The sequence below is a fragment of the Pristiophorus japonicus genome, chromosome 11 (genome assembly GCF_044704955.1).
Source record: "Pristiophorus japonicus isolate sPriJap1 chromosome 11, sPriJap1.hap1, whole genome shotgun sequence".
NCBI lineage: Eukaryota > Metazoa > Chordata > Chondrichthyes > Pristiophoridae > Pristiophorus > Pristiophorus japonicus.
The window spans coordinates 146941933-146957539 of record NC_091987.1 but is presented as its reverse complement, the minus strand read 5'-3'; the positions used below and the strand labels follow the sequence as shown (position 1 = coordinate 146957539).

Genomic DNA, 15607 nt, shown 5'->3' with positions numbered 1-15607 from the left:
GGGTGGCAGTGTGAGCTGCGAGGAGGATGCTGTGAGGCTGCAGAGTGACTTGGATAGGTTAGGTGAGTGGGCAAATGCATGGCAGATGAAGTATAATGTGGATAAATGTGAGGTTATCCACTTTGGTGGTAAAAACAGAGAGACAGACTATTATCTGAATGGTGACAGATTAGGAAAAGGGGAGGTGCAAAGAGACCTGGGTGTCATGGTACATCAGTCATTGAAGGTTGGCATGCAGGTGCAGCAGGCGGTTAAGAAAGCAAATGGCATGTTGGCCTTCATAGCAAGGGGATTTGAGTACAGGGGCAGGGAGGTGTTGCTACAGTTGTACAGGGCATTGGCCTACTCCTGCACCTATTTTCTATGTTTCTATGTTTCTATGCACCGTATGACAACACATTTTCAGCTGACGTACCAGGTACTATCTTTTGAATCAGGGCGTCTAACAACCAGAAAGACTTCTCTTCATCCTTGGTCACTATAAGTAAATAACCAGCAACGAAATTCATTCCCTGAAAAATGGAAGACAAACAATGAATCAAAAAATGATTTTTGCTGAAAGAAAAAGACAAGGAAAAGACACAAACCACGAGAAATTCCAACTGAAGAATGAGACCAAGATTCTAATTAGTGACAAACCCCATTAAGTGGAACAAATGCAAGCAGCATAAACTACAAAGTTGGCTATTCTCAATATCTATTCCAATCCTCCCCTAAATTATCCCACACTCACTGCCATCTCGCAAGGTCCAATGTAAACTCTCTGTGCCCTTGCCCCTGAGCCTATCCCCTGGTTCCAGAGTTTGTGTCAACCTCAAACATACTTTCAGGGTTCAGTTAATCGATTCTAGAACCGTAAAACTTCCATAACATCTCCCGAGCCTGCTCTTCGACAGTAACCAATCCCGGGTTCATCCACCTCTCATTACATAGAATACACAGCACAGAAACAGACCATTCGGCCCAACCAGGCTATGCCGGCATTTATCCTCCACTCAAACCTCCTCCCGACTTTCCTCATCTAGCTATCAGCATAATCCTCTATATCCTTCTCCCAAGATGCTTATCTAGCCTCCCCTTAAATGTGTCCATACAATTTGCCTCAATTACTCCCTGTGGTAGCGAGCTCCATTTTCTCACTGGGTAAAGAAGTTTCTTCTGAATTCCAGAGTTGATTTCTTGGTAACTATCTTACATTGATGGACTCTAGTTTTGCTCTTCCCCACAAGTGGAAACACTCTCTCTGTATCCATTATCAGACTGTTTCAAAATTTTAAAGATCTCTATTAGGTCACCCCTCAGCCTTCTCTTTTCAAGAGAAGAGACCCAGCCTGTTCATCCTTTCCAGATAGGCATAACCTCACATTTCTGGTATCATCCTTGTGAATCTTTTTCGCATCTTCTCCAGTGCCTCTATCATTTTTATAATATGGTGATCAGAATTGTACACAGTACTCCAAGTGTGGTCTAGCCAAGGTTAAATACAGGTTTAGCATAACTTCACTACTTTTCAATTCTATCCCTCTAGAAATAAACCCTAGTGCTTGTTTTTTTTATGGCCATATTAACCTGTGTCACTACTTAGTGATTTGTGTATCTGTACTCCCAGATCCCTTTGCTCCTCTACCCCATTTAGATTTTCATTTTTCAAGTAATATATGACCTCATTTTCTTACCAAAATGTACTACCTCATACTTGCGTTGAAATTCATTTGCCAGTTGCATGCCCATTCTCCAAGTTTATTTATGTCTTCTTGTAACTTGTTGCAAGACCACCTCAGTATAGACCATCCCACCCACTCCCAATTTGACCTCATCCACAAATTTAGAAATTGCGTTTGATTCCAAAAAGTGTCTAATTCGTTAATATAAATTATGAACATTGGTCCCAGCACTGATCCTTGTGTCTTAGAAAGGAGTCCTGTACATATTGTAGGAACTCCATTCTCTTATCCCCTTTACCTACCTCTTCTGCCAAAAACATTTTGGGGCAATTGAAATCCCCCATCAGCCCCTTCCTGTCCCAGTACTGGTGTCAAGTCTCCCATAATAAGGAACCCCTCTTCCCACACCAGCCCTTTAGCCAGGTGTTAATTCTTCTGATCTGCCTGTTTTTATGCCAATTTGCATGTGGCTCAGGCAATAATCCAAAAGATTATTACCCTCAAGGTCCTACTTTTTAAATTTAGCTCCCAAGCTGGATACCCCCTCAGCAGGACCTCCTCTCTGCTCCTACCTATATTGTTTGTTCTGACATGGACCATAATAACTGGATTTTCCCCTTTCCTTTCCATATTCCTCTCCAGCTGCCTCAAGATATCCATTACCATGGCACCAAGTAGACAACACATCCTTCAGGACTCTCATTCGTGGCTGCAGAGAGCGATATCTGTCCCACTAATTATAGAATCCCCTATCCCATAGCTCAGATTCCCTCAGCTAGCTATCAGTTTGGTTGCCCTTTACTGTACAGTCTCCAATGCCTGGATAATCTTGCTGTACAGCAAGATCTGGAACTTTACACAGTGCGCTGGTGTGGCCATACCAGATTATCAGGCCATCTGCTATTTACATCCGAGGCCTTCCTAGTCACTGTACAACAGGATGGCAGCATATGCTCTTCCATTTTAATGCATTGCTATGCAAGTAGAGACAGAGGCTACCACAAAGCTAATTTAACACCCAGTGTGCACCAGTTTCCAGGATACTGGGGAGATAGAAGAGATGGAAACAGATAACGTCAAGTTTGTGCTTGACGCACGTTCCCTGGGGCAGTTCCATTAGATGGAAATAAGTGACATGGGAGTGACTTATTGATGTCTCTCCCGCATGTCCCCAATGCTGAGGGGGGGGGGGGGGGGGGGTGGCTGCTAGATGGGTGGAGGGCAACAGGCCCAGCCAGAGTACGGTAAAAGTCTGCAGCGGCTCACGGCTCTCTGCTCCCGACTGAGGGAGCAGAGATTCCCAGTCAGCATTCCCAACCGTGAGGGAGCAGAGATTTCCAGTCAGCATTCCCGACTGTGAGGAAGCAGAGATGCCCAGTCAGCGTTCCCGACTGTGAGGGAACAGAGATGCCCAGTCAGCACTGTAGGATACTTGTCCAACATATTAAAAAGAGCCTGGAAATATTGGTGGGTTCGGCTACATTCAAGGTGATGTGACCAAGATGAGATGGCCCAACTTGTGCTGTGGCAAAGAAAAGTTTGCCTTTCCGTACTACCTAGCCCCACATTGCAGTTAAGTGGAATGCCAATAGTCAGCAGGGCAGATTACAATATGCCTGTCTTTATTACGGAGTGCTTTGCGTTTCAATGGTTCTTTCCTCCTCTGATACAACACTTGCTGGCGTACCATGTTGATTTTGAAAACATTTTTAATTTAATTTATTTTATTTATTTTGAGTACATGGAAATAAAGGCTACAGTTTTCCACAAACCTAGTGTAACCGTGGGATGGAGGAAAGATTTTCAGTGTTGGCAATGCACAGATGACACCAATTAAAAAGGTTGTGATGGGATAAGAAGCGTTTGATTTACAGGCATTGGACGGTGTCAGTTTGCTGAAGCGAGTAACCAGTGTTACAAGGATTTCATGCCTTTGCTCCAAATGAGGTGCAACAGCATTGAAATGTTCTTATAACACATCCTGAAGCCACCCCACCCCCCCGCTCGTCGAGGATAGGATCGACCATGTGATCGCCCCACGTAAATCTGTCAGAGTTATAATATTCAGCAACTGACATTACCAAGACAGTGGCCATAAATCATGCACAGCTCGAACTGAACTTCAGCACTGCAACAGATTAAGTGAAACACTAAAATACAATGTTTAACTGGTCAGCTTTTCAACTTAAACATTGTAGTTCTGTTTCACAAAGATAGCTTGCCACATGACTGTGCAAAAGTAGATAAGAAAGCACTGAATACTCAAGGATCATCCTAGTGTCCTCCTGCATAATAAAGTTACTGAGTTGCCTGGGAATCCCTGGAGAACATCTTCTTGCACTAGCCTATTCATGTGTCCGTGTCTGGAGCCCGAATTACTTGCGGCTTTCTTTTGCTACCTGTGGGTTAGACTTCAGACCCAGCTTCTCACCTGACTGGTTAATACTGCCCACACAAATCAACCTAGAAAATCAGCAAAAGCAGACGAACATCTTCAGAAAAACAGCCAACTCAACAACAACTTGCACTTACACAGCACCTTTAATGTAGCAAAACATCTCAAGGCATCAGAGGTGTAAGCAGGTAAAAACTGAAAAATACACATGCAACTGTAGTGCTCCTTGCTACAGTCACAATGCTTCAATATAAAAGTTCTCAATTCGGGAAAGGCCAAGTTTACTAAACGGAGATGTGACTTAGAAAAAGTGGACTGGAAACAGCTACTAAAAAAAAAAAATTGTTTCTGGGATGTGGGCATCGCCGGCAAGGCCAGCATTTATTGCCTATACCAAATTACCCTCGAGCAGGTGGTGGTGAGCCGCTGCAGTCCGTGTGGTGAAGGTACCCCTCACAGTGCTGTTAGGGAGCGAGTTCCAGGAATTTGACCCAGCGACGATATATTTCCAAGTCAGGCTGGTTTGTAATTTGGAAGATGGTGTTCCCATGTGCCTGCTACCCTTTGTCCTTCTAGGTGGTAGAGGTTTGGGAGGTGCTGCCGAAGGAGTTTTGGTGAGTTGCTGCAGTGCATCTTGTAGATGGTATACACTGACGTCATGGTGCACTGGCGGAGGAGGGTGTGAATGTTTAGATGGTAGATGGGGTGCCAATCAAGCAGGCTGCTTTGTCCTGGATGGTGTGAACTTCTTAAGTGTTGCACTCATCCAGGCAAGTGGAGTGTGTTCCATCACACTCCTGATTTGTACCTTGTAGATGGTGGAAAGGCTTTGGGGAGTCAGGAAGTGAGACACTTGCCACAGAATACCCAGCCTCTGACCTGCTCTTATAGCCACAGTATTTATGTGGCTGGTCCAGTTAAGTTTCTGGTCAATGGTGACACCCAGGATGTTGGTGGGGGATTTGGTGATGGTAATGCCATTGAATGTCAAGGGACAGTGGTTAAACTCTCTTGTTCGAGATGGTCATTGCCTGGCACTTGTGCGGCACGAATGTTACTCGTCACTTATCAGCCCAAGCCCGAATATTGTCCAGGTCATGCTGCATGTGGATACAGACGGCTTCGTTATCTGGAGAGTTGTAAATGGCACTGAACACTGTAATCATCAGTGAACATCTCTTATATATGCATGTCAATGATGTACTGTAACACTAGACCTGAATGTACCTTCACCCTGTATATACTATATCTGTACACTAGAGGGTGCTGCTGCAGACCCAAGGGTCATCTGTACATTGCAGGTAACCCAGTATAAAAGGGAGCTCACCTCTTGGTGTCCTCACTCTAGGAGCTGCAATAAAGGTCTACAGTTTGTACAGTTCAAGTGCCATACCCCTGCCTTGGAGTCATTGAGAGTGCCTGCATACACAATAACTGGCGACGAGGTTACAAATTTCTATGCACATGTCTAATCTCAGCAACTTCCAACAATTCGCTGATAGGGAAGATTGGGATGCCTTTGTGGAAAGGTTAGAACACTTCATCGCGAACGACCTGGCTGGGGACTCACCGATCTCGCTGGCGAACAAGCACAGGGCCATCCTGCTCAGCAGTTGTGGGCCCACTATCCATGGCCTCGTCAGGGACCTGCTAGCCCCAGCGAAGACGACAATCAAGAGCTATGCGGAGCTCAACTTTAATACAAGAGCAACTTAAACCCAAAGAGAGCATCCTCACAAGGGCCTCCTCTAAACTGCGGACACTACGGTAACCCTCCAATAACGAAGATGTCCTTTAGTGCTTTGGTGAGGTAGTCGCCAAAATCACACGGTGCAGCCAACCTTCTTAGATCTGCAGCATACTTAGCAATTTCTTGGGCTTCAGGCCGCCGGAGAAAAACCGGCGCCTGGTAGGGAGAGAACCAACATGAGGGAAGGACCCACTTGACTTTGTCCTCACCAATCTACCCATCACAGGTGGTGAGAGTTGTGTGGGTGCCAGATGTGATCCAGTGAAGTAAATTGAATTGGCTGAAGACTGGCTTCTGTGATGGTGGGACAGCGGGAGGAGGCCGATATGAACTTCTGGCTGAAGATGGTTGCAAACACTTCAGCCTTGTCTTTTACACTCACATACTGGGCTCCGCCATCATTGAGAATGGGGATATTCATGGAGCCTCCTTCTCCAGTTAGTGGTTTAATTATCCACCATCATTCACGACTGGATGTGGCAGTACTGCAGAGCTTTGATCTGATCCATTGATTGTGGGATCGTTTAGCTGTGTTGATAGTATGCTGCTTCTGTTGTTTAGCATGCATGTTGTCCAGTTTAGCAGCTTCCACTGTTTAGCACCTCATTTTTTGTTTTATATAAAAGGTACACCTGGTGCTGCTCCTGGAATGCTCTTCTGCACTCCTCATTGAACCAGGGTTGGTCCCCTGGCTTGATGTTAGTAGTAGAGTGAGGGATATGCCAGGCCATGAGGTTACAGATTGTGTTGGAGTACAATTCTTCTGCTGCTGCTGGCCCACAGCACCTCATGGACGCCCAGTTTTGAGTTGCTAGATCTGTTCTGAACGTATCCCATTTAGCACAGTGGTAGTGCCACACAACATGATGGAGGGTGTTCTCAGTGTGAAGACAGGATTTCATTTCCACAAGGACTGTGGAGTGGTCACTGCTACTAATATGGTCATGGACAGATGCATCTGTGATAGGTAGACTGGTGAGGGCAAAGTCAAGTGGGTCCTTCCCTCGTGTTGGTTCTCACTACCTGCTGCAGGCCCAGTCTGGCAGCTGTGTCCTTCAGGACTCGGCCATCTCGGTCAGTAGTGGTGCTACTGAGCCACTCTTGGTGATGGACATTGAAGTCCTCCACCCAGAGTACATTGTGCCCTTGCTACCCTCAGTGCTTCTTCCAAGTGGTGCTCAACATGGAGGAGTATTGACTCATCAGCTGAGGGGGGGGCAGTAGGTGGCAATCAGCAGGTTTCCTTGCCCATGCTTGACCTGAATATTGGCAAATAAAATCAAGGAAAACCCAAAGATGTTTTATACATTCAGAAAGAGGAGGAAGATCACAAAAAAAAAAAATAGGGCCTATTAGAGACCAAAAGGTTAACTGGTGTGTGGAGGCAGAAGACGTGGGTATGGCTCTTCATAAATATTTTGCATCTGTCTTCACAAACGAGGGACAATGCAGACATTGTAGTCAAGAAGGAAGTGTGAGAAATATTAGGAGATAAACCTAGCGAGAGGGGAAATATTAAGGGGTTTAGCATTTTTGAAAGTAGATAAATTGACTGGCCTGGATGAATTGTATCCCAGGTAAGGAGGAAATTGCGGAGGTTCTGACCATCATTTTCCAATCCTCTCTGGCTACAGGTATGGTGCCGGAAGACGGCTAATGTACCATTGTTTAAAGAGAAAGGGATAGACTTAGTAATTATAGACCAGGATCCTTAGTGGTGGGCAAATTGGAAAAAATTCTGGAGGACAGTATTAATCGTCATCTAGAAAGACATGGATTAATCAAGGACAGTCAGCATGGATTTAAGGGAAGTTAGTGTCTGACTAACTTGATTGAATTTTTTGCGGTGGTAACAAGGGCTGGTGGGGGGGGGGGGGGGGGGGGTGGGGGGAAGAAAGAGGTGTCGATGAGGATAGCAAATTTAATGTAGTCTACATGGATTTTAGCAAGGCTTTTGGTGAGATCCACATGGCAGGCTGATCAGTGAAGTAAAATCCCATGGGATCCAAGGGAAAGTGGCAAGTTGCATCCAAAATTGGCTCACTAGCAGGAAGCAAAGGGTAATGGTCGACGGGTGACTTTGCGACTGGAAAGCTGTTTCCAGTGAGGTTGTGCAGGGCTCAGTACTGGGTGCCTTGCTTTTTGTGGTATATATCAATGACTTAGACTTCAATGTAGGGGGCATGATTAAGAAGTTTGCAGATGATTCAGAAAGTGGCCGTGTGGTTGCTAGTGAGGAAGAAAGCTAGCTGCAGACTGCAGGACGATATCAATGGACTGGTCAGGTGGGCAGAAAAGTAGCAAGTGGAATTCAATCTGGAGAAGTGTGAGGTAATGCATTTAGGGAGAGCCAACAAGGCAAGGGAATACACAGTAAATAGTAGGATACTGGTGTAGAGGATCAGAGGGACCTTGGAGTGGATATCCACAGATCTCAAAAGGTAGCAGGACTGGTAGATAAGATGGTTAAGAAGGCATACAGGATAGTTTCCTTTTAGCCGAGGTATAGAATATGGAAAGAAAGATTTTCATTTATACAGCACCTTCTATGATCACCAGACATCCAAAAGCACTTTATAGCCAATGAAGTACTTTTTGAAGTGTAGTCATTGTTGTAATATAGGAAATGCAGCAGCCAATTTGTGCAGAGAGCAGGGACACTGCGCCAGAACTGTATAAAACACTAGTGAGGCTCCGGCTAGAACATTGCACCCAGTTCTGGTCACCACATCAGGAAAGATGTGATTGCACTAGAGGTACAGAGGAGATTTACGAGGATGTTGCCAGGACTGGAGAATTTTAGCTATGAGGAAAGATTGGCTAGACTGCAGTTGTTTTCTCTGGAAGAGAGGAGGCTGAGGGGAGACCTTATTGAGGTGTATAACATTATGAGGGGCCTAGATAGAGTGGACAGGAAGGAACTATTTCCCTTTGAGAGGTCAAGTAATTAGCCGAAGGATTACAGGGCAGTTGAGGAGAACATTTTTCACCCAGGGGGTGGTGGGGGTCTGGAACTCAAGGTCTGAAAGGGTGGTAGAGGCAGAAACCCTCATCGCATTTAAAAAGTACTTGAATATGCACTTGAAGTGTGGTAACCTACAGGGCTATAGACCAAGAGCTGGAAAGTGGGATTAGGTGAGATAGCTCTTTTTCGGCCGGCATAGATGGGCCGAATGGCCTCCTCCTGTGTCACCAATTTCTATGATTCTGTAATCTGCTGTTACTTTATTTTAACACACTACTGTTGAACTGCATAATGATCAAGAGAGCCATGCATCCTGCTGTCTGGGCCCTAAGCTCTAGAATTCCCCGTAAACCTCTCCAACTCTCTCGCTCCCTCTTTAAGATCCTCCTTAAAACACACTACTTTGACCAAGCTTTTGGTGACCCTCCTAATATCACTTTAGCTGTGTGTCGATATTTTGCCCGATAATTTTGTGAAGGACAAGGAGGAGTGGTTTGTTCTTATGATCTTAAATTGATGTCTTCTAGTTACCAACTCACTATGTGGAAATAGCTTTTCCTGATTTACTATGTCAAAATCTCTCAATTTTGAGCACCTCTATTAAATATGAACCAGAGATCCCTTAGAAACTTGCACTGGTGCTGCCCTTTGGACACCCCCCCCCCTCCTCCCCCATCACTTGAGCATTACATCAGTCTATATGCAGATTTCTATGCCATACATGAACCCCATTTGGCTCAAATGTCAATCATAAACAGCAGCAAATTGCCCATAGCGAGGAGCAGAAAGGGAACCAATACAAATATTAGATTATTGGAAAATTCTTTCTTCATCTGCCATTTTGCTTTCCTTTCCCCTCGCATCCACAGATTTACAATGGAGCCCCCCTCACACTACAGATTTACCTCATCTTAAGCTGTCCAAGCAAGACATTGTTGCAAATCATTGCCATAGAATTGTCCTGCAGCAGAACCTGGCAACCTGATGTCTCAAGAGGTAACCATTATGGCAGCAATGAGCCCCAACTCCACCTGCCAGAACATGCAGAGCGACACTCTGCTAACCGATGTTTATTGACTGAAGTTGTGCTCCTAAGCAACACCAACCACTAGCCAGAATGGTCAAACTCCTTCACGTAGTGAGTGTAAAAAGATAATGTGTATGTTAATCAAGTGGCACTTCCTTCCCATTAAAGAAACAGTGGGTAAAACGGTGACAACACTTTGGCACTGGTGATTTCCTGAGCAAGCAGATTTCAAACCAATTCTAAGTATAAAAGGATGGAGCTAAGTGTTGTCCTATCACATGACAACATCTGCTGCTATGTACAGTTCATTAACCCTTAGTCCCAAAACACAGGACTACAGGAACTCTTGGATTCAGAGTTTCAAAATCAACTTGCCCAAGATAGACAATGGCAGACAGACAAGCATTTATATAATGCTTTTCATGACCTCAGGATGTCCTAAAGTGTTTACAGCCAATGAAGTACTTTTGAAGTGTGGTCACTGTTGCAATGTAGGAAACATGGCAGCCAATTGCACATAGCAAGCTCTCACAAATGGCAATCTCATCCAAAAGATGGCACCACCGACATTGCAGCATTCCCTCAGTACGCCCTGGTGTGTCAGCCTAGTATTTTGTGCTCAAGTCTCTGGAGTGGGACTTCAACCCGCAGGGCGAGGGGAGACAGAGACAGACAGAAAGGAAGGAAGGGAGATGATGGGGGGGGGGGGGGGGGGGAGAAGAAGAGATGGGGGGGGGGATGGGGAGGGGAAGAAGAGATGGGGGGGATGGGAAAAAGAGATGGGGGATGGGGTGGGAGAAGAGGAGGAGATGGGGGGGGGGGGGGAGGAGAAGAGATGGGGGGGGGAATGGATGACATTCAGCTCCCTGTTGCTCACCCTTCCATCGACCCTTAATTTGTCTTGGACAATGGCACAAAATGGGCGGTATTGGATCAACCCCGTTTTACAAAGCTGAATATTCAGTTCTATTGACTGCAATGGAATGGACCATCAGTGCTGCGTGTAATGGGCAGCCAATCAAATACTGCCCGATTTATGCCATCATCCTAGATAAATTTCTGGGCCAAAATGTTCCCTCCCCCTCCCCCACCCCCCAACGGCATCTTGAACTCGAGTTTGTGCCACCACTCCCCTATTCTGGGTATTGATCACTGTGAAAAGTGCTTCTTGACATCTGGCCTGAGCTTGTAAAGAGAGCAACAAAACATTGCCAGATCTGGGAAGGGAATTGGAAGGAAAGATCCATACCTGACCTGCCGAGGATTACCAACGTTTTCCCATTTTGTTTCAGGTCTCCAGCAGTATTTTGCTTTTCTTCAATCTGGAACTATCCTCTGCCTAGTTTGTACCTGCATCCCCTTGGTTGTGGCTTAACTGGAAATAGTGCTGAAGATTAACCTTTTCTACTCCACTCAATATTATATGTCCCTCTGCAAGTCCCCTCGTTCATCTCTCATCAAGGATGATGAGCCCAAGTTGTACGACCCTTTTCTCATAACTCAATCTCTCAGACACTAGGCAGGCGCCTCTAGCCCTTCGCTGCATCACTTGCAGAACATGGATGTGTGCCTCAGTGACCAGAACAGCAATCCCTAAGGTACCGACTGACCCCCACAGTACAGACAGGCCCACACACCAATCTATTCATACTACTTATAAACAAACGTCTATTTATTTAAGGAAGAATATACTTGCATTGGAGGCAGTTCAGAGATGGTTCACTAGGTTGATTCCTGAGATGAAGGGGTTGTCGTTTGAAGAAAGATTGAGCCCATAGTCATTGAAGTTTAGTATAAGATTCTGAGGGGGCTTAACAGGATAGATGTGGAGAGGATGTTTCCCCTCGTGAGGGAATCTAGAACTAGGGGGCATAGTTTCAGAATAAGGGACCGCCCATTTAAAATGGAGATGAGGAGGAATTTCTTCTCAGACGGTCGCGAATCTTTGGAATTCTCTAACCGAGAGAACTGTGGAAGCTGGGACATTGAATATATTTAAGGTGGCGATACAGATTTTTGAACTATAGGGGAGGTCAAGGGTTATAGGGAGCAGGCAGGGAAGTGGAGTTGAGGCCAAGATCAGATCAGCCATGATCTTATTGAATGGTGGAGCAGGCTTGAGGGGCCAAATGGCCTACTCCTGCTCCTATTTCTTATGTTCGTGTCTCCCCATTCACCAGAATCACAATAACACCCCTCACCATCGCTTAAAGTCACACAAACCCTTTTGGATCCACGTGCTTAACCTTCGACAGTGACTTCAACCCTGATGATGCTTCGAAAGCTGAAAGGAGTTCACAAGAAATCACAAACACCTCGTAAAAGGCCAGGTGCGCAACATGGAACGACTCAGTGATACAATTCACAAATACAAAGGAGTCATCACAGAGATATACTCTGCTACTCCTGACGCAATTATCTGGTTTAACCACCTCAATGTAAAATTATAGTAGTTGCTCTGCATCTACATTGGCCATACGAAATAACTTATAAAATCAGATACTACATACCTGGCAATAGCTGACTGTTTTGTCATGGGTTCCATATGCCACTAAAATGTTGAAAAGTGCATGCTGTAAGCAGGGATTAGCAGTCCTCCGAAACTGTACATTGTCAGGAAATGTTCTGTTAATGTCTGAAAATAAAAGCAAACAATTTTGCTTTCAAGTCTCAGCGTGAAGTGATTAAAATGTTTTGATACCTCATTAAATGGTTTGGTTTCACCAATTCCACTTGCATACCACCATTTACTTTTCTCTTGCATGAATCTATTTGAAATCCTTTTATGACCACATCAAGATCGTGAACTATCTTGAAACAAGTGCAAAGGATCTGGATTTAAAATTTCAGTGTCTGCTATATTTGTTCACAAACACTCCACCATAAGCTTACAATAAAGTTAAAAAAAAATCCAGTTCGCACCTAGATCAAAGGACTATGTGGCTTCAAGGCAAATGGTCTCAGAAGTCACTTAGCCAATTAGAATTTATGTCAAATAATTTACTCATGAAATACGTAATCATTGAACTCTGCACCTCAAGATTACAGAGAATAACAAATCGCTGAAAATGAAACATGCAGCAATTAATGGCTGGAAATCATCAGCCCTGCCAGTCAGCTGACTTATGCTGACTTGATGCATTTAAGGGAAAGCTGGATAAGTACATGAGAAAGGAATAGAAGGATATGCTGATAAGGTGAAGTTAAGTAAGGTGGGGGGGAATGCTAGTGTTGAGCATAAACACAGGCATAGACCTGTTCAGCTGAGTGACCTGATTCTGTGCTGTAAATTTTAAGTGCAGTCAGGATTGCTGAGCACAGGGGTGGGGAGCAGGGTCAGGCGATCTCCACCCAGCTTTCAAAAGATAATTACCTCCCCCCTGTGCAACCTTGAAAACAAACTGGAACCATGGAGGGTGGGAACTAGAGGAACAAACAGGAACCTATTTCAAACACTGCACTGGGGGAAAGATATCCATGGTGTTGCATAGGTACAACCAGAAGGACAGGTCCCAGAGGGAGCCCTGGAATACAATGGATTGGGGACGATAACCTCAATATTGGGAGCCCCACTCCACAACCAACAGTGACTCTCCTATCTGTGGGCAATACCAAAGGTGTTACTGGACAAAACCAGCCTCCTGAACAAAACACAGGAGCCCAATCCCTGGTCTACATCACCTGAACGAATTTTACTCGAGGTGCAGCAAGTATGACATTGCTACAGGAAACTCACCTCAATCCTACAGAGAACCCAAACTTACAAAGGACCAAGCAGCCCAGTCAGGCAGCAGCCGAATGGCCTCATTCAGTGACTAGCATCTTCCCTTCATGTTGGAGATCGCAATCCCAGGGGAGGTCAGCCACTCCATCCCAATACGGGGTTGGAAAGTGGGACAACAGTCACAATGCTCAACATGTATGTGCAAATATGGATTGCCCGCTCCCGGCTTCAGCATTCCTCACTCACCCATCTTTAGTATTTAAGAAATAAAACTTGAATTTATATTATCCTTTTAACATAGTAAAACATCTCAAAGCGATTCACGAGAGTTATGAAACAAAATTTGGCACCAAGTCACATAAGGAGATATTTAGACAGATGAAATAAGTAGGTTTTAAGGAGGGGCTTAAAGGAGGAGTGTTGGAGAAGCGGACAAGCTTAGGGAGGGAACTCCAAAGCTTAATACCTAGGCAGCTGAAGGCATGGCCGCTTCCTGGTGGGGCGATTAAAATTGGGGATGCTCAAGAGGCCAAAATGAGAGGAACACAGATATGAGGGTTGTAGGGCTGGAGGAGATTATAGAGATAGGGTGGGGTGAAGCAATGGAGATATTTAGAAACAAGAATGAGAATTTTAAAACCGAGGTGTTGCCAGATTGGGAGCCAACGTAGGTCAGTGAGCACAGGAGTGATGGGTGAGCAGGACTTGGTGTGATGGGCTGCCGGGTTTTGGATGAGCTCAAGTTTACAGAGTGCAAAGTGGCCAGGAGAGCATTGGAATAGTTGAGTTTAGAGGGAACAAAGGCATGTATGTATGACAAGCCAAACATCCCAGAGTGAAAGGATTCACCATCAATTTAATCCTACTCTAAAACCTACTTACTGAATCACATCTACCTCAAGTCAAAAGCTTTCAAAATTAGCTCCACAACCATCACTGATCATAGTAACGTCTATATATTTTTAATATTCATCTAGATGTGTTGACTGATAATCTTAATCTTCCAGTAATACAAATTCCAAGTTAAGTGTCACTGGATGAGGTAGAATCCGCATCGTGTGCCTAGAAATAGCAGTGAGATAAACTAAACCCACAACAATGCAGCCAGTGTGGTAGCCAGGACACAAGTCACCTTCAATCTGTCACTACTTTTTAATTGCAACACAAGATGTTGGTCTCACTTCCCTACAAGTATCTGCATCATCTATTCAATCTGGTGGAATGGCACCTTGCCATCTTTTCTGGTTGGAAACAAGCCTGATTCTTTCAAGTGGACTTGAAAGTAAGAAGTCAACCATCTCTTTGCTTTGGGTCCCAGTGCTTTTAGGAATGCAGCTTTTCCAGATTTGGTTGTCGACAGGGCTGCATTTAGTTCGTACAAGGTGAATGGATCAGACATAGTTGACTACCTTGGTGCTACCATCAAGTTGTCGAAAGCTGCCACTTCATCTACGATGAAATTCTTTGTCCACCGGAGCCATTGATGTTTGTATCAGGGATGCAATGGGTCCGCTCTAATGGTCACCGTGTTTATGGTAACCAAGTTGATCGAGCAGGGTCCATACTTTCCTGCTACAGTGAGTGAAGTTATTTTCTCCATAAGGCTACTCCACTCTTCACCTCTTGCCGAGCACACCCTGTTATGTGATCTTGGCTCTTAGATCACAACTAATGTCATCTCAAAAGGACAACAAACTGGTCATTAAATCAACCTCCTGGTGACAGTAGCAAACCATGCATATCAGCAAAGTGATGGAAGGTGTCGTCGACAGTGCTATCACACGGCACTTACTCACTGATAACCTGCTCTGCATTGCTCTGCTTGGGTGCCGCTAGGACCAGACCTCATTACAGCCTTGGTCCAAACATTGACAAAAGAGCTGAATTAGAGGTGAGGCGAGTGACTGCCCTTGACATTAAGATAGCAATTGACAAGAGTATGCGTTGGAGCGGATTTTTGGACATATACTTGACTAGTATATGGGACCACACATTTGTTTTTATTTTCCCCTTTAATGAATTTTGTAAGGGACAATACTGATGCATTATGCTTTATATAAAAAAAAGTTAGACTTCAAGGTA

General features: G+C 44.8%; 1 protein-coding gene across 4 annotated transcripts in view; it reads right to left on the bottom strand.

Annotated features, from left to right (window-relative positions):
* The window catches only part of grtp1a (growth hormone regulated TBC protein 1a), a 68929-nt gene that overhangs the window by 21966 nt on the left and 31356 nt on the right, over positions 1-15607 (bottom strand). For all 4 annotated transcript variants that reach the window (XM_070893072.1, XM_070893069.1, XM_070893071.1 and 1 more), the window contains 2 exons: positions 12312-12436; positions 416-512 (listed from right to left, as the gene is read on the bottom strand). In XM_070893072.1, coding sequence (XP_070749173.1) covers positions 416-512; positions 12312-12436 — 222 coding nt within the window. The remainder of the gene's footprint in view (positions 1-415; positions 513-12311; positions 12437-15607) is intronic.